This window comes from Glycine max, chromosome 2 (assembly GCF_000004515.6).
Source record: "Glycine max cultivar Williams 82 chromosome 2, Glycine_max_v4.0, whole genome shotgun sequence".
Lineage (NCBI taxonomy): Eukaryota > Viridiplantae > Streptophyta > Magnoliopsida > Fabales > Fabaceae > Glycine > Glycine max.
In genome coordinates, this window is record NC_016089.4 from 6,600,964 (window position 1) to 6,623,462 (window position 22,499).

The 22,499-nt window shown below is 34.0% G+C and overlaps 4 protein-coding genes across 4 annotated transcripts; 2 read left to right on the forward strand and 2 right to left on the reverse strand.

Annotated features, from left to right (window-relative positions):
- Window positions 1-2,809: 2,809 nt before the first annotated feature.
- Window positions 2,810-3,466, reverse strand: LOC102667702 (protein DMP2). Its single transcript, XM_006574708.2, has one exon. It carries the CDS (start codon window positions 3,464-3,466, stop codon window positions 2,810-2,812), a length of 657 nt encoding a protein of 218 aa, XP_006574771.1.
- A 2,496-nt stretch (window positions 3,467-5,962) lies between these two features.
- LOC100805899 (uncharacterized) lies at window positions 5,963-10,184 on the forward strand. Its single transcript, XM_003518336.5, has 7 exons — window positions 5,963-6,105; window positions 6,279-6,355; window positions 6,711-6,843; window positions 7,166-7,269; window positions 8,184-8,355; window positions 8,466-8,606; window positions 8,718-10,184. Exons 2-7 carry the CDS (start codon window positions 6,306-6,308, stop codon window positions 9,729-9,731), a joined length of 1,614 nt encoding a protein of 537 aa, XP_003518384.1. The 5' UTR covers window positions 5,963-6,105; window positions 6,279-6,305; the 3' UTR covers window positions 9,732-10,184.
- A 1,086-nt stretch (window positions 10,185-11,270) lies between these two features.
- Window positions 11,271-13,842, forward strand: LOC100810701 (adenylate kinase isoenzyme 6 homolog). Its single transcript, XM_026124935.2, has 5 exons — window positions 11,271-11,421; window positions 12,082-12,291; window positions 13,071-13,216; window positions 13,304-13,540; window positions 13,626-13,842. The coding sequence occupies exons 2-4, from the start codon at window positions 12,091-12,093 to the stop codon at window positions 13,494-13,496; spliced, it is 540 nt and encodes a 179-aa protein (XP_025980720.1). The 5' UTR covers window positions 11,271-11,421; window positions 12,082-12,090; the 3' UTR covers window positions 13,497-13,540; window positions 13,626-13,842.
- A 1,087-nt stretch (window positions 13,843-14,929) lies between these two features.
- On the reverse strand, window positions 14,930-21,837 carry LOC100813918 (somatic embryogenesis receptor kinase 2). Its single transcript, XM_003518348.4, has 11 exons — window positions 21,327-21,837; window positions 20,518-20,650; window positions 20,335-20,406; window positions 19,136-19,279; window positions 18,033-18,104; window positions 17,865-17,936; window positions 17,669-17,781; window positions 17,154-17,285; window positions 16,728-17,069; window positions 16,149-16,543; window positions 14,930-15,487 (listed from the first exon to the last, which is right to left on the reverse strand). Exons 1-11 carry the CDS (start codon window positions 21,409-21,411, stop codon window positions 15,173-15,175), a joined length of 1,875 nt encoding a protein of 624 aa, XP_003518396.1. The 5' UTR covers window positions 21,412-21,837; the 3' UTR covers window positions 14,930-15,172.
- Window positions 21,838-22,499: the final 662 nt, after the last annotated feature.

Sequence of the window (22,499 nt, forward strand, 5' to 3'; positions counted from 1 at the left end):
GCTAGAAAGTGAAAGAAATCTGAAGATTTTGTAGGGGCGTGGAAGATTTTTGCTTTTTAGGCCTGACCCCGTTTTTCTGCCTAGTGTCTTCTAGTTTTTGTTTTTATTTTATATTTTATATGTCTTCTCCTAGTTTCAGTTGCATTTATGATAATAGTGGAATAACTAATGATAAATCTTCCTACAACTCGTTTTAGCATGTTTCTTTATAATTATCGTGCTAAGTTAATAGTGAAATAATCTTATCATCATTAATTTATTTTATAATCATTGTAGTCCACTTTATTAATATTATAAAGGATATATGTGAAAAAATAATTAATGTTACATTAAAAAATTAAAATAAAAATTATTTTTTTTACACGATAATTATTACGGGATGGAGAAAATACTTTACAAAGAAATTTTGAATGAAAAATAAATATATTTGATATTTTAAAAATATAAAACACATACAATCTATATTTCACATACAATACATATTGAATATAGAACTTGGTTTTAAGGATTATTAATGTGAAATATAGAACTGGACGGGTTTAGACTCTTGTTCGGTATGTTGCTTGATCATTAACGGAGTGGACGGATGGACTCATATGATAGGAAGAAGAGTTGAAAAATTTGAGGAAAAAAAGAGACTTTCACCTAAATTAATTAGTTTTTATGCACTATATTGATATTTTTAAATTTAATTGATTTGGTTTATGTGTAAAAAAAAAGTTACTTAGCCTATTTGATGTTTAAAGAAAAACAATCATTATAATCTAGCATTTGTCAAGATTATTTTTGTTGGATATGTTAATCTCTCCATCAATATAGAAAATTTCATTTAACTTCATTTAACTTAAGAGTGTGTTTGGATGAGGGAGAAATTTTTAATTCTAAGAATTTCAAATACTTCAATTAAATTTTTTTTATTTTTAAAATTTTGTGTTTGGATAAAAAAAATTAAAATTGTGAGGGTGAGAAAATGAATGCAAAGAAAAGAGAAGATATGATTAGTGTATTTTCAAAGAGAAGAATATTGATACACCATCACACCCGACCACAACATTCAGTGAAGTGAATGACGCATCAATGTTCATGTTTATGGTTTATCCCAAAATCTCCACCATATAAAATAGTATTATTTTTAAAAATGTTTCTCTCCTATAAGAAGCATCAATGTTCATGTTTATGGTTTATCCCAATTCAATCATGATTTTGATGAGAGAGAAGTAAAACAAGGACGAAAGCCAAAATCCCAATCTAAATCACAATTGTTTTATGCGTTTCTACAAATCCCACACGAATCCTAATCCCAGATGATTAACTCTAGAGGGAGGGAAATTGTGAAACCCACAAACACTAGAGGTATATATATTAATATCACTATCGTTTTGGGTTGTTATGGTTAGATATGACAATGGGACGGGTACGAGTATTGTCTCCCCAACCCCTTATCCTGACTCTCCAACATATTTTCATACCTTTACCTGATACCCGACGAGTTTAAGTTTATTGTTCCATCCCCGTACACGATTTAACTTAGAAAAATATTTTTTAAAAAAATATATTAAAATTTTGATTTTAGAAAAAATAAATTGATTGTTAAACATTTATTTTTAACTATTTATATATTAATAAAATTATTATAGCACATGTGTCTACAAAAATAGTTAAGAAAATAATATTAAATTATGTAAAAGTTCTAAAATAAAATTAATTAGTAATAAAAATTTTATGCCTTTTGATTAAATTATACAAAAATTCTAAAAATTTTAAGTGGTAGGCGGGTTCGGGTTCAGGGTCGGGACGAGTCTAGTAATCCCATATCCGTATTCGTACCCGACTTTTGGTTATCGGAAAAAACCCGAACCCATACCCGATCAACTCGGATATTACCAGTCTAAATCAGGACGAATTCAGGCGGATACCCACGGGTATAGATTTTCTTGCCATGTCTAGTTATGGTACCAAAGTCCTTTACTCATCCTTAATAGAAAAACTAATTTTCTGTCTTACGTGGTCCCTTTGTAAGTTTGAATATGTGAGGTAAGTTGGACCCTTAGTTATATCATGTGATAGTTCATAGATCATGAGATTTGAGGCGTGCATGGAGTGATTTACAATTCTCCTAGTAGGATGGTGTTGGCAGAAGAGTGCACTTTTACTTTCAGTGCAGTTCCTTTTATACCTTGCTATTTATGGAACTATTTTGAGAAAAGAGTAACAACAATGGAAATAAACGCAATGCTTAATAGAAACGAGAGAAAGGTTGATATAATCTGTTCTCATATCTAGAACTCCATTGGGGATCAAATTACAACAAATCAGAGATTTTAGTTTTTTTCTTCTTCTTTCAAAGATAACCTATAAGTCACAATCATCCCTTAACAAATAGCTGACTCTCAGTCGTTTTCTTTGGATTAAGATCCTCTAATGTTAGTTTTGAACATGTTATGAGAAGATAGACACAAAACACCTGGGTCCATTAATAGCACCCATTGTTGTTTCTGTTGGGTCCATTAATTTTATTTTTGTATTTTTCTCTCACATAACACGACATTATCATATTATTTGTCAACACAAGAGGATCAAATCCTTTATAGTGATCCCTTGAATGTGTTAACTAAAATTCTTATACAAGAAGTCAGGTTATAATTATGAGTATGTTTGAGTAAACTTTTCAAGAATTACTTTTACGAGAATAAAATAAGAAGAAAAAATGGAATAAGTTTTTTCATAAGTTAAAATTAACTTCTGCATTAGTTAATCTGAAGAAGCTCTCTTGTGTTTTAGAGAAACTATATTGGAAACAAAAGGTGTTTCAGGTTCTAGAGTAGAAAGGATCTCTCTGCAGCAAGAAGGGGTAGCCAATGCCTCTTCTCTTGGAAGGAAACACAACAAACAAAACACTCACAAAGAAACCAATCACAAGGGGGAGAGTGTTGGTCACCTTTCTAGGCAATGCTGGGTAGTAACACTTGACAACATCTTGATGCAACCCTGCAAAAGCAAGAAAAGAGACAAGGGACAATGATGCATAGAAAAGATCACTCCATCTTAGTCTATAATCCGACGGCACGCGCGGCTTCTTGCCTCCATTGAAAGTCCATATCCCTCTGAATGTTGCCACTCCATAGTACAACCTTCCTGTGGCACTTCTGAAGCTATCAGTTAAGGTGAAGAAAACACATGACACTGCCAAAAGGGCCAAAAAGTTTCCCATCAACCAACGGTTCAAAGTGTTGCATTCACCATCATCTGTGAGGAGAGGTGCAAAAATGCTGAAGGCAAGGATTGTCACTGTTGGCAAGAGGACATTGAGCCTAGCAGTGCCACTTAGTATTGCATTGATGACATAGAAATAGTAGGATTCATCAATGTCGTAGTCATCAAGATCATAGTAATCATCCTCATTCTGTTGCTGCTGTTGATCATCACAGTGGAGAATCAATTCTTGAGTACTATTTGAGTTACTCATCTCACAGCAAAAACAAGGTTTATTTGGATTTGGAAGAGGGGATTTTGTGGTGGTCTTGAAGTTTGTTCATGTGGAATTATAAGGACTGTTTTCAATATAAAGAAAACAATCTTTGCTTTTGTTTTGGTTCCTTCCTTTGTAAATGAAAATTGTTGAAGGAATATGTTTTTCCTTCTCTGGCAATGTTTTTGTGTCAGCATTTGCTTTCAAGGTGGGAAACCTTTATGCTTTGCCATGCTTCCACTTTCCAGAAGAAACCCTCTGTCCAACAAGCTTTGTAACATTAATTCAACATCGTCTTATAGAAGTAGAACCCTTTTATTTCAGTTCACTTTTTTTAGTTATATTATTATACCTTTACACTTGTTGGGAAACAATCATTTTTGCTTTCTCTTTAATTATACTTCTTATAAAAATGTCAAATCGTAACAGAGAATATCAGCTGACTTCTTCAATAGATGTATAATGAAAATGATGCAAAATCAATCAGAGATCTTTTATTCTCTGACATGGGCAATTTAGAATGGAAATGCTACTTGTGCATACGGTGTTTAAAACTTGCATAAGCTGATTTTCTGCTATTATTTGTGAGAGAAAAAATTACCAATCCAAAATATATTTATTTCTGCATATTAGAGTTAGCTGAGTCAGTGTAATGCCAGAGTTATACTTGAATTTATTTTGCAACAACTTTGGCCAATCCAAAAAGTTAATAATGTAAAAATGAGTATTTTCTTCTCTTCTTATGTAATTAGCAAGTGCAACAACAAATTAGTAAAGCCTTGGCCCTTGGAATTTTAAGGTTTTGAAGTTTTTGTTTTTATTTTTTATCAACGGGGCCTAAGCCCAAGAACTACACAGGAATTGAACTCCCATAACATCATAACAAAGCAAGGGACTTAAACACAGTCGGAACTTGCTCATAAGAAACATACTCTAAAGAGGAATCATGCAGAATATTGGCTAAAGCATCAGCACAACGATTACCCTCGCGATAAACATGAATAATCTTAATCTTGAAGATTTATGAGATATAAGATTAGTTTAATGATTGGGAAAGGATGAAGAGAGAAGAAATGAGAGAGAGGCCACGGGTTCAAATGCTCTTAACTAACATTTCTAACAAAACTAACAAACTATTTGGATGTTCCTCTTCATTATCAGAGACTGAACATAAGAACATACCAAGGCATTCTACCAAAGCTAATAAGAGATTAAGTAGTAGGAAAGCCAGAAATTTATCTTTTTTGGCTGAGTCATCCTAACAAATTTGGTCCTTGTTGTACTTCTCTCTCATGTCATTAAAATCCACCCTATGGCTTGGAAGAATATTTTTCAACCTTAAAATAGTGGTGGTCTTGGTTTAAGATCGACTAGAGAAGTCAATAAAACTTTTATGATAAAAGCGGGTTGAAACCTGTGTAATAGACCAAATGACTTGTGGGAATGTACTTGATGAAATGACTTCAGAATGGATCATCAGTGCCCTATGTTTGAAGCTTGAATGCTATTGCCTATTGCCACTATATATCTCCTAATAAATCTTGGGACCTAATCAATGAACTCCTCAAGTTGTGCTAACCAAAATGTGATCCATAAAAGCTTCTAAATGACTATTTTTTGTTCTACAAGTATACTTTATTTTAAGAATTATCAATGTAAAAAAAATCAATAAAAACTTAATTACTCATTTAAAGTTTAAGAAAATCCAAAATATAAACCAAATTTAAAGAAAAAAGTGTAAATATTTTAGAATGTCAAAATTTTATTTTACTATGTTATTCACTCATTTAAATAACATATATTTTGTTTTCATGTAGTATTTTTTCAAAAAAAATAATTTAAAAATATAAAAAGTAATTAATAAAAATCAATTTAAAAGATGGTTTACAAATGTTTTACTATATATTATATTAATTAAATAAAATTTAAGTATTAATTACAAGATAAAATATTTAAAAACTTCTACGTTATTGTTCAATAATATTTTTAGAAGAAAAAAATAATTTTTTTAACAGAATTTAATACTATCAATATATAATAAAGAGTTGTATTTAAATAATTCAAAGAGTATCCAATAAATATATAAATTGTAGTTGAGAATACAATTTTTTTAAAATCTAAAATCTAAACTAAATTTAAATAATAAATATGAAAATATTAAAAATTTATTTAAGTATATTTTTTAGATAAAATTTATTTAACTATATTATTTACTCTGTTCAGTTAAGTTTAAATAAAAATTTTGTGAAGATAAAAAGAGTAGGAGAATTTTTTTTCAAATTAATTATGAAGGATAGTCACACACACTTAAAACTTTTCGACTTGTTTACTTTTAATTTATATGGAGAGAATAAATATCTTAAAATGGTAAATAATTTTTGCAATATTATTTAAATATAAATTACCTTATATAATAAAATTGCTAACTTCTAATAATATTTTAAATTAACTGAGAGTATAATTTACTGGAAGTTAAACTCAACAGATAATTACACATAACCCACGCGGACTGAACACTTCAAAACTAATATAAACAGAGGAAAAAAAAACACAACAAAAAAAACTGAGTCCAGTTTCATCGATCCTTCTTCAGAAATCAAAATCCTTCTTCGTTAAGGAAGACCCAGAAGCAGAGGGTACACCACATATAATCCAATTTTCATCGTCATTGATGCACACTTACCCCACCCTTCTCTTTTTTCTTTGTTCTATTTAAATAAATAAAAAAATTGAAACCTTAAATTCCTAGCTGTCTTCAATATCGTAAAACTCACTCTGCAATCATCGATTTTGTTTTCCTGTGATTTAGGGTTTGATTCTGATCGAAACCCGCGCCATGGCCATGTTCGATTCCATCTTCAACAAAGGTTTTAAGGCTGCCAAATGGTACTGTTTGTTTGTTTATTTATTTATTTATTTTCTGTATAAAATAATCTGGGGTTTAATTTTTCTTCTTGCAATTGTATATTTTTTTATGCTTTGAAATGAATTTAATACTGTGCATCAATTGGCCTGGTTGAACTATTTGGGATGGTTTATGCTGAATTTTCCCTTTACTTTATTTGCTAAGTAACTGGGTATTTTTTTTTCTTAGTTTAATTGATCACATATGCATTTCAGTTTGATTTAAACGATAATGTTTATTGCAATAGCTCATCTGGACAAAATTGTTCTATTTTTATTTTTTTATCGTTATTTATTTGGTTGTAAGTGATTTTTTTACCAATGTTCATACTTTCAGTAAAACATTGCTGAAGCTGACAATTCCGCGTATAAAGCTGCTAAGAAACAGACGAGAGATTCAGTTGAAGAACATGCGGCGTGAGATTGCCAAGCTACTTGAGACTGGACAAGAAGCCACAGCTCGAATTAGGGTATACCTGATTTGCATAGCATTGAGGTTTTAAATTGCGGTCACGGTGCAGTTTCATTGTGTTTCTTGATATTATGGGAAATTGCAGGCAAATGTGATCGATGCGGTCACAATTGCGGTCGCATTGCAATCATGGACACTAAAAAAACCTTGATGTTGCGGCCAAAATCATGGTTGCAAGCCATTTTTTAAAAACCTTGCATAGGATCTTTAGTGTTGCATTTTTTTTTCTGTTTGAGAATTTTAAACCAATGGCTTTGGACAGAAAATCTTTTTGGTAATTTTCTTTGTTAGCACTGTTGCTGATGTGGTCAACTGTGCAGGTAGAACATATAATAAGAGAGGAGAACATGATGGCTGCTCAAGAAATCATTGAACTCTTTTGTGAACTTATTGCAGTCCGCCTTCCAATTATTGAATCTCAAAGGTAATGTAGAGATGAAACAGAAGTCTGGTTGACTGGCTTAGATTTTGTCTGAATTTGTGTGATATGCCAACGTGATTTTTGCATTCAGGCTAGTCATTTGTAAATCTTGTGTTGATTAATTTGATAAATGCTCGGGGCATAATTTTGTGATAGCAGTGTGACTGCCTTTGACTCTGAGATGAAAAATCTACTGGAAACTATGAAATGAGTGATGCTCTTTGGTGTTTGGGCTGTGAAGTGCCAACAAAAGAAAATTCCAGATAGCATCATAATTGTTGCTTCACTATAATAAGTTTTTATGCATGTCGTCGTACTGCTCTTTAATTCTTTTGATGTTCTGTTATTGTATTGCTATATTTGAAAATTAGCTCCTTTGATTCCATGGCAAGTATACCCACTTTGAAATAACAAGGGAGTCAAACATGGAAATAAAATATCCGTAGCTAAGAAACATGCATATGCTTTGTCATTGATGGAATATTCAGTACTTGCACATTGTTAGAGTACTTGGTCAGATTCTACCTCAAATATATATTGAAGTGACATCTATATTGGTAACCATTACGAGCTTTTTACAAAGTAAAAGAAACTTTCCTTTAACTATTTTGTCAAGATATTTAGTCAAGCAAGTTATATTGAGCTGAACATTTACAGATCTACCCCTTAATAGTTGTCAATTCTATTCTAATCTTCATATAGGTTGTATTATTTGCTATTAGTATCATTGATCAGACTAAGAATTTTGCTCACCATTATCTTTTTTAGAGCATGGCAAAAAAAGTGTTTAATGGATTTTTAACATTGTTTAGGTCATCCTAGTGTTATGATTAAGACCATGATCATTTTTGTAACCAAAGTATAAAATCTCAACCATTATTCTCTAATTATGTATCAATCTTCTCAATATTGTTCAGGGAATGTCCCCTTGACTTGAAGGAAGCCATATCTAGTGTATGTTTTGCTGCACCAAGGTGTGCAGATTTGCCAGAGTTGTTGCAGGTTCAGATGCTATTTGCTGCCAAATATGGGAAGGAATTTTTATCTGCTACGACTGAGCTCAGGCCAGACTGTGGTGTTAATCGCCAGGTTCCATGAATTTTTATGCTATACAAACTTTTGCTTTTCTTTTGTGATAAAACATTTTCATACAGAGCCATTTTCTTGTATGACATTCTCCATGTGAATTTCAATTGCAGTTGATAGAGCTGCTTTCAATTCGTGCTCCTTCACCAGAAAAGAAACTGAACCTTCTAAAAGAAATTGCTGTTGAGCATGATTTAGATTGGGATCCAGAAGCTTCAGAAACTGAGTTCTTTAAAAAGCATGAAGATTTATTGGTAAGTGTTAGGCCATAGTGACCAACTAGATGGGAAAAAAATTGGCAATAATATGGTAAATTCTTTCTTTCACACACTATTATCTTACATTACACGTGCTTTCCTTGTCAGAATGGCCCCACCCAATTCGTTAGTGGGTCTAAGTTGCCCCTTCCTGATGAAAAACACAATGAAGAGATGCACTCCACTCATGATGCACCCAATAAAGAACAACCTGATTCTGATTCTGGCTCCGACACATTAGAATTTCCTGAAGTTCCTAAGGTATCAGTCCAGCCAAATGCAAATGTTGCCACAGCTCCAGAAATGGTTACACCTTTGACTATGGAACCCCTCGAGGTTGATCTTGATTCACCAAGACATTCTGGAGATTTTGCAGATGCAAAACAGGAGCAAGTTGAAGATAGATCATCAGTTCACAAAGATGAACCCCACACTTCAATTTGCAAAACGGAGAATAAACAGTTTTTGCCATTCATCTCCCCTCCATCTGTATCATCTGGATCATTTTCTGCAAGACATAGTGACTCACCTCCCTCCTTCTCAAGCACAAAATCTGAAGGCAATGTGGACTTACAGGATGTGTTGGCTGCTGCCCATGCTGCTGCTGAAACTGCTGAACGTGCAGCAGCGGCAGCTCGCAGCGCGGCCAGCCTTGCTCAACTCCGAATTAATGAGCTGACAAAGAAGAAAAGTAGTGAACATGTGCCTGACAGCAGTAGCTCTGAGAACCCGTTTTATGCTGGTGGCAGTAATGAATCTCCAACAATAATAGAAAAGCATTTCACTGAGCAAAATACTGCAGGTAACTCTGATGTCCATAATGGAAACGATGTTGAACATCACCAGGATCATTATGCTTCCCCAGACTCTCATTCATCAAGTTTTCCCTCCTTTGAGACACTTAAGGAGGATTTTGCTTCTTCCCTACCCAATGATCATCGTGTATTGGATGACAAGTCCTCGAGTCACCAGCCTAAGAGATTACCTTCAATGGACGACGACTCGTATTTCTCATACCCCAACTTATTTACCTCTCAAAACTCTAATGTGGGATCTCAGGCTCATTCAGATAACAGCCGTTCCCCTCATTCAGATAACAGCCGTTCCCCTCATGATCTGTGATGCAGAATTATCATCCGGCCACCCATTTCCTTATGAGTCTCAAGTCTTGCTTATGAGTGTGTTTTATACTTCTGCAGTCAGTACTTTATTTTTATTTTATTTTCAAAGAGCATGCAATTCTTGGCTTTGTTGTCTACATAGTAAATATTAAGGCTGGCTTTGCATAATGATGGATGGGCACTGCCACTATATAATTTCTTTGGTTCAGAAGCGTTACTGTTTGTGGCTGGGGCTGCAATGAGTGTAGAAATCTTATAGTGTTGGAATAAAAGCATTCAGCTTCATTTTCTTTATATTCTTTTGTTTCAAGGACAGCTACACAGCAGATATACGAGTTAAATCACCGGAGGATATTAGACATTTTAATGCTTTCAGAACTTCATTTGTAATTATTGTAATACTGTGGCGGCATGTTAGAGTGTGGAATATATCACTTCATAGATATTTGCATGATTTTTCTTTTGAGTAATATGTAACACATTAGCCTTATTGTTGCCAAATCTGTTAGATATGCATCATTTGACAAGAAATTGTTCTTACCTTTTCAAATCTCTTCTCCCTTAAAGGGTTCAAAATATTGCAGACAAGAGACTAGCGAAGATCTTATCAAGGTCATGAATTCTCTATGATCACATCTTCTTTAATTGCTGACATGAACGTACCATTATAATTTAGTGTCTATGTGTCATGACTAATGCGCTTCAAATTATTGGATAATGGTAGTGCACATCCTTTTCCTATCTATTTTTCGTAGTTGAAGTTCTGTGCCCACACAAATGCGTCGTCATTGTTATAATTTTTTTAAGAAATAAAATACTTCGCTCCAATCCCAATGACCAAACTATTACAGTACTTCTTATATAATTATATTATAATGCTTTATAAACTAAAAATATAGGCTCCATTACCACAGAATGCATGCTACTTGCACTAACTATCTTATGCCTAAATACAATTTTGGGCCATTGGAAAATAGTTACAGCAGATTCAAGGTTATTGATGTATATATGCAATTGAGATCTTCCAAAAATATTTTATAGCATAACTACATTATCAAGATGTATTCTAATAGTGGAAGTATGTTAAAAGCTTGGCTGAATTGATTAGAAGTCTCAAAATGAGTTAAGCTCAAATAATTTAATGTATGATGTGGATTGTGTTCTAAAACTTAGTATCGATCTTAATCTAATTTAGTCTAGTTCAATAACTAGCTCGCTCATTTTTTATTATTATAATTATATATCATTAATTTGAATTGTAATGAGTTTTATCAAGTTTAAATATATTAAGTGTACTCGTATGTACTGAATTATTAATATATTACATTTCATTAGAACACTAATCATGATTGATACAAATGTTAATAGTTTGTGTCCTTTGATTAAATAATATTGAGTTTAAATTTTGTCTTAAATATACAATAAATCGTATTGTAAAAAAAAAAGTTATTTTGCCGTGAGCATTACTTCATACAATCGTACCGATAATAACATGGTCAGAAAATAAAAATAAAAATTAGAACTCCCCAATTGAAATTAAGAGGTTCAGTGTAATATTACTAATATACAAGTGTTGTTTTCAAATATTAGGGAGTTGTGGATAAAAACAAGGAGGAGTGATTCAAATCTGAAGCTGAACCCTGAGGAAGCTGCCTCAGCGACGCCGTTGCGATTCAGCCTCTGACATTACCGTAAGTTCACCACCGTTCACTCTTCACACAAACACCCCGAACACGTTAACTTCATCAATTTGGCTTCGCCCCCTATACTGGCTTTGGTATTGAAATTTTCTTTGTGACTTTAAGGAGGGTTGTTGGTGTTGGTGATGAGAAATTACATAGTATTAGATTATTCGTCACTCAGTCTATTGCCAAGTCACAGAACACTAATTATCAATTTATGTTAATTTTTTTTTTGTTCAAGATTTGAGGATAAGAGAAACCACTAGTCTTTATATGTTTTCAGTGGGTAGACTTTAAAATGCTCTAAGAGGATAAGAGAAACAGAACCAGAACAAATAGGCGATGTTGTGCGTGAAGTTTGAACCTAGTGAGAGCTACGGAGGATTAGATGTATGCAGCCTTACCCTAGCAAGTGGAGAGGTAGAAGCAGAACTAGAACAGATAGGAAAAAAAAAAAAAAGGAAGCATTGCAATAGAGATTGAAGAATAAATTTGAAAATGGCCTTGTTGTACATAGTGTAGTTTCACTTTCACAATGGCACCAAAACCTTACAATTTCTCTTGATGATGTGATTTGTAATATTGTTTATCAAAAGCCTCCCAGGTCATCTTTATACTAGATAATTGTGTGCAATGCGAAACAGTGAAAGTGTCTGTTTGTTGCTGTAGGTTGCAGTCATGGTGCAAGAAAATGGCAAGAGGAAGAAGCCAAACATTCTGGTGACTGGGACACCGGGGACAGGAAAGACAACCATGTGCACTGCTCTAGCAGAAGCAACCCAGCTCCGCCACATCAATGTTGGAGAACTAGTCAAAGAAAAGAATTTGCATGATGGATGGGATGATGAGCTTGATTGTCATGTTCTTAATGAAGACTTGGTAAGATACCAATTTATTTACTTATGATCCTTCATGTATGCTTTTGTTTGGAATTTAGCTCCTCTAAAGCAAGAAGACGTGTAAAATAGTAAAGACAGAAAGAATATATCCATTGTTAATTTAAAGAGTGTTATATACAATTCAAATGAATTGTAGATACATCTTTACTTTCTTATTTTACACATCTCAATTTAGAAAAGCCTAATCCTTTAGTGGTGCAACAACATATGGATTTTGATGAAGTTCTTTTAAATTCATTTTGTTTGAAGGATGCGTAGATAATAGTTGAATGGACTATAACTAAACAATGAGGATCTTTCAATGTCTAATCCTTTTGCAGCTGTCCTTACCCCTTTCCCTCCTTCGTTCTTCTTATTACCATAGTGCATACAAATATTGAACTTCCAGTCATACTAGTATGATAAAAGACATTGAAATTTGAAGCTAATTTTTCTTCCGAATTTTCCTCATGAGCTTAGTTGTCTGCTTAGACTGTTGGTTATGTGGTTATGTACATCTAGTTGTAATTTCTTGGGGCTCTTTGTTGCCACAGGGAAAGGGAAGCCCCTTTTTTAATTTATTATTAAGAACCTACTTGTCCATTTATGTGTCAATATATTTTTTGTTTGATGTTGAACTGCTACCTGGATTTGGTTTATGTTTGATTAAATGAAATGATTTTGATATTATCCTCATCATTGACACATTTCTTGTCATCTTGTGTGTGCTGCCTGATATATAGGTTTATTTTACGAGTTTAATTTGCATGGTTTCTGTAGGTCTGTGATGAACTTGAGGATGTTATGGAAGAGGGGGGAAACATTGTGGACTACCATGGCTGTGATTTCTTTCCCGAGCGTTGGTTTGATTGCGTGGTTGTACTTCAAACTGATAACACCGTTTTGTATGACCGTTTGAGTCGGAGGTACAGAAGACTCGTTTCTGTTATTGATTATTGATTTTGCTACTCTATTATTGATTTCATTATAAACTTTCCCTGTATATGTGACAGGGGGTACAAAGATTCAAAGCTTTCGAACAATATTGAATGTGAAATCTTCCAAGTTCTGCTTGAGGAGGCTAAAGAAAGTTACTCAGAGGAGAAACTGATTGCAATGAAGAGTGATAATATAGAAGACATTAGTAGAAATGTGGCAACTCTGACAGATTGGGTCAGAAATTGGTCTTTGCCCTCACAGTCTTGACAAAAAAAATGAGTACTTTGTATATACCATTTTGCGCGAGTATGGTGAAAGTGTCATCATTATGGCGGAAGTTGATCCATGTAGTCGACCCCACCTAGTGGGATAAGGCGTTGTTGTTGTTGTTGTATGGTGAAAGTGTCATGATGAGCTACCTGATGCAGATCTGCAGTATGGTTGAATTCTTACAAATTTTTGGTGTGGCATGTATTTGTGACATTTATGTCATGGATTTTAAATTTGACAATTTAAAGTGTAACTTTTACCAAGTTTTGTGTACTGTATTTCAAATAGTTAAGGGAGGTTTAATTAAACAAGATGCAATATAGTATCAGGAGTTGATGCAAAATCCTATGATGGGTTGATGGAACATTGTGTCCCCTTCTACTTGTTAAATACCGTCCAATTCCTATTTTACCATCACCACTTACACCTGCACTGTTGTATGTCATCAAGTCAACACATACTATCTTATTTTCGTTAGCAATGCAGCACCATGGGTGTTCAATAGTAATGCCATATTTATGTGAGTGAGTCTTAACTTCTCATTTGATGCATTCTGTTACTGAACTAGTGAGATTTATGTGAATTTCAACCACTCCTCTTAATATAATGGGTGACGGGTGGGGTAATCTAATGGGGAGAAAAACACGAGATTGAGAGTAAGATGTCTCTCGACAAACTAATTTGTTAGTGCTGGTCACGTTACACGTTTGTATTTTTCGTTCAGGATAAACAGCAACATGGTTTAGATTGAATCATCACTTTCTTTCGTTCCAAACTCAAGTCTTAGGCAACGCATTTGTTACTTTTATTTGGCACATGTGACAAAAAAATATTAAAAAGCTAGAAACGTGGGAAAGCTACGAGGGAAACTACTACCAAAAGGTGCACATGTGGAGCTGATGAAGTCAAGAGTAGAAACTCAATTGGAGGATTATACTCAACAATGTACAGAAGTTTTTTGCTATTAGAGAGCTTGATTTCTGGAATTTTTTTTTCTTGGTACAACTGTTTAGACAAGGTAAATTTGAAAATAATCTTGTAACGAAAAGGAAAACTTATTAGTGTATCAGTTTCTCATCCTTTATTTAAATACTATGTAAATTTTAGTGATTGTTAGTTGTCCAAATCAAACTGATCTATTTTACTTACCACTTGAAAAAGAAAACTTACCATCTCTGCTATTTATTTATTTAAATTTGATTGATGGCTGATTAAACAAGTTACTAATTATGTACAAAAAAAAAACAAGTTACTAGTTAGAAGGCTGATCAGTGATTCCCCAATTATTACGGATAGGAAGTTAGTTCATTTTTTAAAACTTTGCTTCAAAAAGTAATAAATTTAATTTTAATACACTATTCCTCGTCAAAATTATAAAGCATAAATCGCAGATTTTTTTTAAAAAATAATATGAAAGATGGTGTACAGAGTTGAGCTGCAATTGCTTCATCTAAGTAAAATTTCACTTCATCAAACTACAGCATATGATACATATTGTAATTTGTAACTCAAGAAAGCAACCCGTATGCACAAATGTAAATGAATACAATGCAGTGGACTTGACTTACAGGACGTGTAATCAGGAAAGGACAAGAGTGAAAGAAAACTATTATAGCTGAAAAAATGTCATAAATAATTCTATTTTCTCCCTTTAACTTACTGTTGTGCCAAAGTCACCTTGGACCAGATAACTCAACTGCATGTAGATTTTCAGTTGAGTCAACAATCCAATCGGAATTGGGATGAGGGGCCAACTCCACTTCCTGGCGCAGAACTTCCACCTTTTGCCACTCATCCCATCTTTCTGCCAAGCCATCACCTTCAAGCATTCGCACCACTTCTGACATCTTAGGCCGGTCCATAGGGGAACCTTGTGAGCAAAGCAGTGCAACCTGGATTAACTGTTCTACCTCAGCATCTATGTAATTGCTATGGAGATCAGGATCAACCAGCATTTCTAGCTTCTTTTCTTTCAGAAGTCCTTTTACCTAAGAACATACTCAGCCATGTCAGATTTGGATATGACATTACTACTAAAAGAAAAAGAAAAAAATGCATCCAGAGAAACAAACAATCAGTGCTCAACTATGAAATTCATGTCAACAAGTAACATGGACTACAAGCAAATACTAATAATTGGTTCATGGAAGATCATGAATGCACACTTCAAATGAGTACGTGCCATTGTTTACCAATATGCTAATCCTTCTTTCCAATTAGAGACAGCCTAAATTTTCCTCCATAAGTGAGATTATCAAGGCAGTAACACAATTTCAGTACTGATTCTTGCTAATGGGCATTATTAACCTTAACCCAATTTTCCTAGCCTGCATTCAAAAAGTAGCAGATAGAACTTGCTTTTTCCTTCTGAGACCCAACATATTACATTTCATGTCATACATACTCCTTTGAATAAAAAAAGTTCAAGTGTTTCAAAACACTAAGAAAATCAAAATTAGTCGACAGTGACGGCAAAGGAAAATGTTCCTAATTCCCTTTACTATCTATGGGTATAGTTATTCTAAGCCATCAGTGCGGATAGTATTGAAAGAAGGAAAACAATTACTTAGGGGTCGTATGAAATTCAACAGTAAAGGTAAATATAATTAAAAAAAAAAACACAAGGATATTCTTTTATAGTCAACATACCCAATCCAGCAACATAACATCATCATCATTTGCAAGTCGAGCCAAGTCAAAAGCCCTTTGTCCAGTGATTAGCTCCAGAAGCATTATACCATACCCAAAGACGTCTGTTTTCTCTGAAGATTTACCAGTAGACAGGTACTCTGGTGCTATGTGCCCAATTGTGCCCCGTACAGCAGTTGTAACATGGGTGTCCTTGTAGTCCATCAGTTTAGCCAACCCAAAATCTCCAACAACAGCCTCAAACTCCTCGTCCAACAGTATGTTTGCAGCTTTTACATCACGATGAATAATCTTTGGGTCACAATGATCATGCAAATATGAAAGACCCCTTGCTGATCCCAATGCTATTCTTTTCCTTGTCGGCCAATCAAGGGGTTGTTGATGTGCCGGACGCTCTAGAATAATGCAAATACAAGATCACAAGACAATGCTAAGTAGAAGATAATGTAGAAGACTCATATTTGACAAATAAAATAAATAATTGAGTCCGTAGTCACAACATAGCAAAAAATACAGTATGTCCTATTTTGTTGCCTACTAGTCTAGTGGCCATATAGGAGGAAAAAGCAAAGGCCGTACCTCTTAAGCATGAGGCAACACTACCATTAGCCATGTAAGGATATACAAGTAGCCTTTCAGTAGGAGTCATACAGAACCCACGTAAACGGAGGAGATTTCGGTGCACAGCCATGCTAATCATCTCTACTTCAGTCTGAAACTGAAGCTCCCCACCAGGCGTGCGCTCCTCTTTCAATCTTTTCACAGCAACCAGTGAACCATCAGTCAAACGTCCTTTGTAAACCTTACCAAATCCTCCCCTTCCAAGAATGTTCTTATTGCTGAAAGTATCTGTTGCAACTTGCAGTTCTCGTAATGAGAACCTCTTAAGCTGCCCAAGGTGTACTTCAGGATCCTCTTCAGCTGTAATTAGATGTAAGTCAAATTCCATCCAATTAATTTATTCAACCAATACAGTATTCAATTGAATAGGATGGGATAGCTCACCGGGCACATCAAAGAAAAACTCCTGTGGTTTCCTTCGACGCCACCAAGCAAACACAATTGCAGGAGCAGCAAATAACAGAGCAGCACCTGCAGCTACTCCTCCAGCTATTGCACCAGTGGCACTATTTCCTTCTGCAATCAAACAGAGGAAAGTTGAAACAATAGTGCTTCTTTTATCTTGAGGTTTCCAAGAACATATAAAATAAATGTAAAGTTGTTGTAGCAAAAACAGAGATTGGACCTATTAAAATGTATATCTGACCAATGAGTTTTTATCCCAAGTGGATTCATTAAAGAATTTAGTCTTAAAAAATTAACAATACAATAAACAGTAATGATGGATAATGAACAAGTCTATGTAAATTGATATAACAAACTCACTAGCATGAGACAGTAAGAGTCCAAACACATTGAATGAAAAAAGAAAAATAAAAAACACCATATTAAGACCTATAATTATATTTCAATCAATAAAAAGTACAAAAATAAGTATGATGGAATATGGCCCAGGTTACCTGGAGCTGAGATTGGGGATGGTGGGACAAAAGGGGGAGGAGGAGAAAATGGAGGAGACCCGGGACAAGGATGCCCAGTGACTGGGCCACATAGGTCCAAGTTGTTGTTAAAACTGCAAGAAGGGCAGTCCATTCAGAAATTGTTTGCAAGTCAGAACCACTGCATGCAAGAATATCTCAAAGCTGAGCAAAAAACCTGATAGGAGTGAATAATGAGAAGGAGCCATTATCGGGAACCACACCTGATAGTTGGTTGTTAGACAAATCCCTACATTTAAAAGTAAATATTCAGAACAAAACATTAGCTTTGCATAAAAATATTGTGTAAGAGAAATAAACCACGTGTTGAGGTAAACTGGCTCACAGCACTTGGAGAGCTGTAATATTAGTCAGTGGCATGGGAATAGGACCAGTCAGGCTGTTGTTGTTAAGCCGGCTATCCTTAGACAAACATACCAGGAAAATGGCATTAGAACTTAAATTCAATAGTAATACAAAAAAACAAGAATACACACATCAACAGGCACAAACCACCATACTGAGCTTTTGCAGTTCTACCCTATGACTATGACAAAAAAGTATTAGCAATTCATACCTAAGTGAAAATAGTTCTCTCTTTCATTTCAGGTTCACTCTTATAGTATTTTTTAAAAAATTTCAAAGAAACATGCATGAAAAACAAAAAAAAATGTATGCATAAAAAGGCGAGTCAAATGCACAGGCTTTAATTAATGAAGATCAAATGTTTTGGGGCAAGGGAGGGGTGAAGGAGTAATTTTGGGTAGATAGGAATAGAATGAAAGTTCCTTTTATGAGTAACTAATCTAACCTAGTATTTCAATATGCATTTAGAACAAAGAATGACACCTTTGGTTTTATCAATGGTTAGTTTTCAGTTGGGAATGTTGCATACAAAGAACGATTTTATTTTGATTGGTTTTAAGTTTTCACTTTCATATAATAGATTTAAAAATTTCAAGTTTGAAAGAACTCCACAGAGAATACACAGAATTTGCAGCAAATGCATACCAAAACCATAGTTGGATGCAATTCATCTAATTTTTAGATTTATTATGGAATTTAATTAGTATGTACTGACATTGTCATCTAATCATAGATTGCCATGTATGGTAAGATTTTTTTACTTTTATAATAATTACTTTAAAAGTCATATCTAGGATAATTTCTAATTTCTAATTTCTAATTGATTGACAGTGTAGAAATCTTTACACTGATAATGTATGAAAATTAAATTCTTTATTACAACCCATAAGAATTTGTTTTGTTTTATCATCTCAGTTTCAATACTTTAACTCAAGAAGGCACTTTGGCATATTCATTTTTTCATATACACTAATGGGAGTTGTTCATAAATCATAATGCAAACAAAGTATACTGATGGTAAATAATTGAATTCAGAATAAAACTAATTTCTTAAGAATTTCCACTATCAATAAGTATACTCACAGAAAGCGCAATTTTGACAACTTGCCCAATGACTCTGGGATAGGTCCACTGAAACGGTTTAGATACAGATCCAAGCTCACCAAATTAGTAAGATTCCCCAGGTCATTTGGAATTGGTCCACTAATGTTATTGCTGTAAAGTTCTCTATTATGAAAAATAAATTACATAAAAATATGAAGATATCAGATATCCAAATTAATATTTTGTAAAATTAGCATTTAGCTACCAGATTTGTTTCAAGGCTCCTTATAATATTACATTTAGAATATGATCCACGTAATCCCAAAACACAGGAGGCCTTGGATTACCTCTTTAAGAAACTTCTGATCAAGTCAAATGCAACGGTTGAATCTCACAAACTCAAATAGATAGCATAACCAAAGAGAACCTATGCACAATTATAATGCTAGTCAAACCACCCTTAGCCAAATACATTTTCAATTTAGATAGCTTCTCAATAATCCACAGTCAACAGTGTACAGACAAATAGAGACTAGTACATTCTCAAGAATCGAGACCAACCCTCAACTCCCCCTTCCCTCCTAACATAAAAGCGTGAAGCAATACATCATCATGCAGAGTCAAAACCAAACAATCACAACAGAAGAAAGGAATAAAGATCCCCTTGAGAGAATCTCTTATAAAAAGCGTGCTTGTCCCTGCCCCCATGCCATGGTTCTTATTGGCCAGTTACAAAGGCTATAATGTTACAACTTCATCATGCTTCAGAAGCCTTAGATAAACTCACCAGTTACAGAAATTTTTTATGATTATTTTGAATAATAACATGCATTTATCAAGTTCAATGTCCTACATATAAACCTTACCACCAAAAGTCTGCATTGTAAAAGCTGAATGACATGCTATAGAGAGGAAACAACTTTAAAAAGTGAGAATAAATCATGAAAATAACCATAACCTTAGAGATATGAGGACCAATATTGGTCATTAAGACCACACTACTAGAAAAAGTATTGTTCCAAAAGCCTACAGCTTCTATGCAACTCAAATGAAATGACAACAATCTAAAAACTTGGATGACCTTTCCTACGATACTATTGTAATAGAAAAACAAACTGCCAAATAAAATATTAACAAAAAAGAAAACAAAGCATGGTCATCCACTAACCAAGTTCATAAAAATATCAAAAAAGAAAAACTAAAATATTGAAAAATCAAAGGATGAAAGTATAACATACAAATACTGTAAGTTTTTGAGCTGACCAAGCTGTGGAACAAGTTGACCAGACAAAACAGCATTTCCCAGATCACTGATATTAAACCAAAGGAAAGAACACATTAAAAAAGAAGAAGATGAAACTAAGCTGTATAAATACAGAACGAAAATAAATATGACAGATCTCAAAGGACATGCAGCTTACACTCTTATGACACTATTATCATTGTTGCATGTTACATGAAACCATGTGCATGGATTGACCAGTGTAGGGTCCCAACTTTGCAAAACATTGTTAGGATCCTGTAAATTTGTCCTCAGGCTATGTAAGGCGTCACCTGTTTCATAATACAAGGACAAAAGATCAGGTGCTGTAAAGATGATCACCTACAGAAACAAAGTTGCAAAAAGAATCTGCTAGACACTGCAGCTAAGAAAGCACTGTGTTGTTGGATTTGACTATTTGAGCAACACATTTCACCCCCTCCCCCCACGCACACGCACACAGACAAAAATAAAAGAAAACAAAACAAGTTGAGCAGCAATTGAAGAAAGTGAATGAGAACCTTAGGTTCAGGTCCCCTACTAGACAAACAAGTACAAACAATTGAGGAAAAAGATAAGCCTAATGAACATTGTTCCTATTCTCCCATATGAGCAATCATTGAATACCCTAGCCATAAGGGCATAACCCATTTTCCGAGCACCTTAAGAGGAAAGGCATTGTCATCAAACACTCTCCAACAGAAAACCAATAAGACCATTGGGACAAAAAATAGTACTCTAAGAATCAAGAGATACAATATCCCTCAATGATGATCCATCAAAACCACTCCAACACTTAACATTCCACAACCACTTGACAAAACAAAAACACAGATGGCACAAACAATGAAACACCAAAGGTTCAATCCATTTAACAAACTCCAACTCAAACACAACCAAAGAACTAACAAGCACACATTCCTTTCAAAAAGAGCCACAAAGCAAAGAGTTTCAACACAAAGTACAAACCTTCCATGTTAGCAGAAACCAACCATAATGGGCGAGCTAATAACACCCAATAGATGAAAACAGAACCCCACAACTCTCTCTCCATCAAAAAACTAAGTCACCAGAACAAACCTCAGATCCAAATGATACCTCACCCCCCAACACACCATCACAAAAACCCAAACCTTATTCTCCTCAAAAACCCAAAATGCCACAAAACTCTAACCCCCCAAAAAATCTCACATGCAAGTAACCAACACCACACCCAGAACCCGATCTCATCAAAACACGCCTATTCCAAAATCACCTCCCAAAAAAAAAAAAAAAAATCAAGAAAAAAATAATGACACTTTCCCACATTCTTGTTTTTCTAAGTTGAAAATATAAAATAAAATAAACATTTTGCTTTTAACTTTTTCTCTCTTGGTTCAGAAAGAGAACACTATTATTTTTATTTTCATTTTTCTGTTTGTGTATTTATCAGTGAATGTTTTGAGTGAGGCGTGCTGCTTGCTGAGAGTGAGAGTGAGGCTGCCCGAACGGTGCTGACCGCTGCCCGAATCCAGTCAAAACGCCTTCGTGCTATATCGCGGAAAGCGACGTGAGGCAAAACCCTCCGTTTTGGGGTCAATTAGCGTGTCACTTTGTGGGTCCCACTTCCCTTGCCTTTATGCGGTATTATGGTTTTTTATCCTATGCTTCTGTAACATGTTATTATTGTCACATGCTATATTATTGTTATTGTATTCCATGATTAGTTTACAGTGACTTAGCTTTGACTATTAATCATCATAAAATTTATTTTAGAAAAATAATACTTGGACACTCAAAATGCAAGTGATATCTAATAAGAGGAAAAAAAAAGAGAAAAATTACAGATAGTACTGGTGATATGATATGAAGAAAAGAGAATGAAAAAGAAAAACAATAAATATTGATTAAATGTTTAAAAATGTTGAATGTTCAAATATAATTTTTCTTAATTTTATGGTTTTCAAAAAAATTATACTAGTTAAAAAAAGCTTGAAAAATTGTGCTGACATTACTTTATTGTGTTTCACTTTTATTCTTGTTTCTTGAAATCTCATACAATTTTTTTATGGAAAATTATACATAAATTTATCTGCATTTTTATAAAGACCGTACGTAAAATTTATTTGTTTTAAATTTGAAAAGATGATTTATGATTTTTTT

Excerpts from the sequence above, each read along its gene's own strand:
- LOC102667702 (XM_006574708.2), bottom strand. The coding sequence starts at position 3,466 with ATGAGTAACTCAAATAGTACTCAAGAATTGATTCTCCACTGTGATGAT.
- LOC100805899 (XM_003518336.5), top strand. The coding sequence starts at position 6,306 with ATGGCCATGTTCGATTCCATCTTCAACAAAGGTTTTAAGGCTGCCAAA. Across the intron at positions 7,270-8,183 it reads CCAATTATTGAATCTCAAAG|GGAATGTCCCCTTGACTTGA; the intron begins GTAATGTAGAGA and ends AATATTGTTCAG. Across the intron at positions 8,607-8,717 it reads AAAAGCATGAAGATTTATTG|AATGGCCCCACCCAATTCGT; the intron begins GTAAGTGTTAGG and ends TTTCCTTGTCAG.
- LOC100810701 (XM_026124935.2), top strand. The coding sequence starts at position 12,091 with ATGGTGCAAGAAAATGGCAAGAGGAAGAAGCCAAACATTCTGGTGACT. Across the intron at positions 12,292-13,070 it reads ATGTTCTTAATGAAGACTTG|GTCTGTGATGAACTTGAGGA; the intron begins GTAAGATACCAA and ends TGGTTTCTGTAG. Across the intron at positions 13,217-13,303 it reads TATGACCGTTTGAGTCGGAG|GGGGTACAAAGATTCAAAGC; the intron begins GTACAGAAGACT and ends TATATGTGACAG.
- LOC100813918 (XM_003518348.4), bottom strand. The coding sequence starts at position 21,411 with ATGGAGAGAGAGTTGTGGGGTTCTGTTTTCATCTATTGGGTGTTATTA. Across the intron at positions 18,105-19,135 it reads TTGTCAAAATTGCGCTTTCT|CCGGCTTAACAACAACAGCC; the intron begins GTGAGTATACTT and ends GTCTAAGGATAG. Across the intron at positions 17,070-17,153 it reads GTTTTTCTTTGATGTGCCCG|CTGAAGAGGATCCTGAAGTA; the intron begins GTGAGCTATCCC and ends ATCTAATTACAG.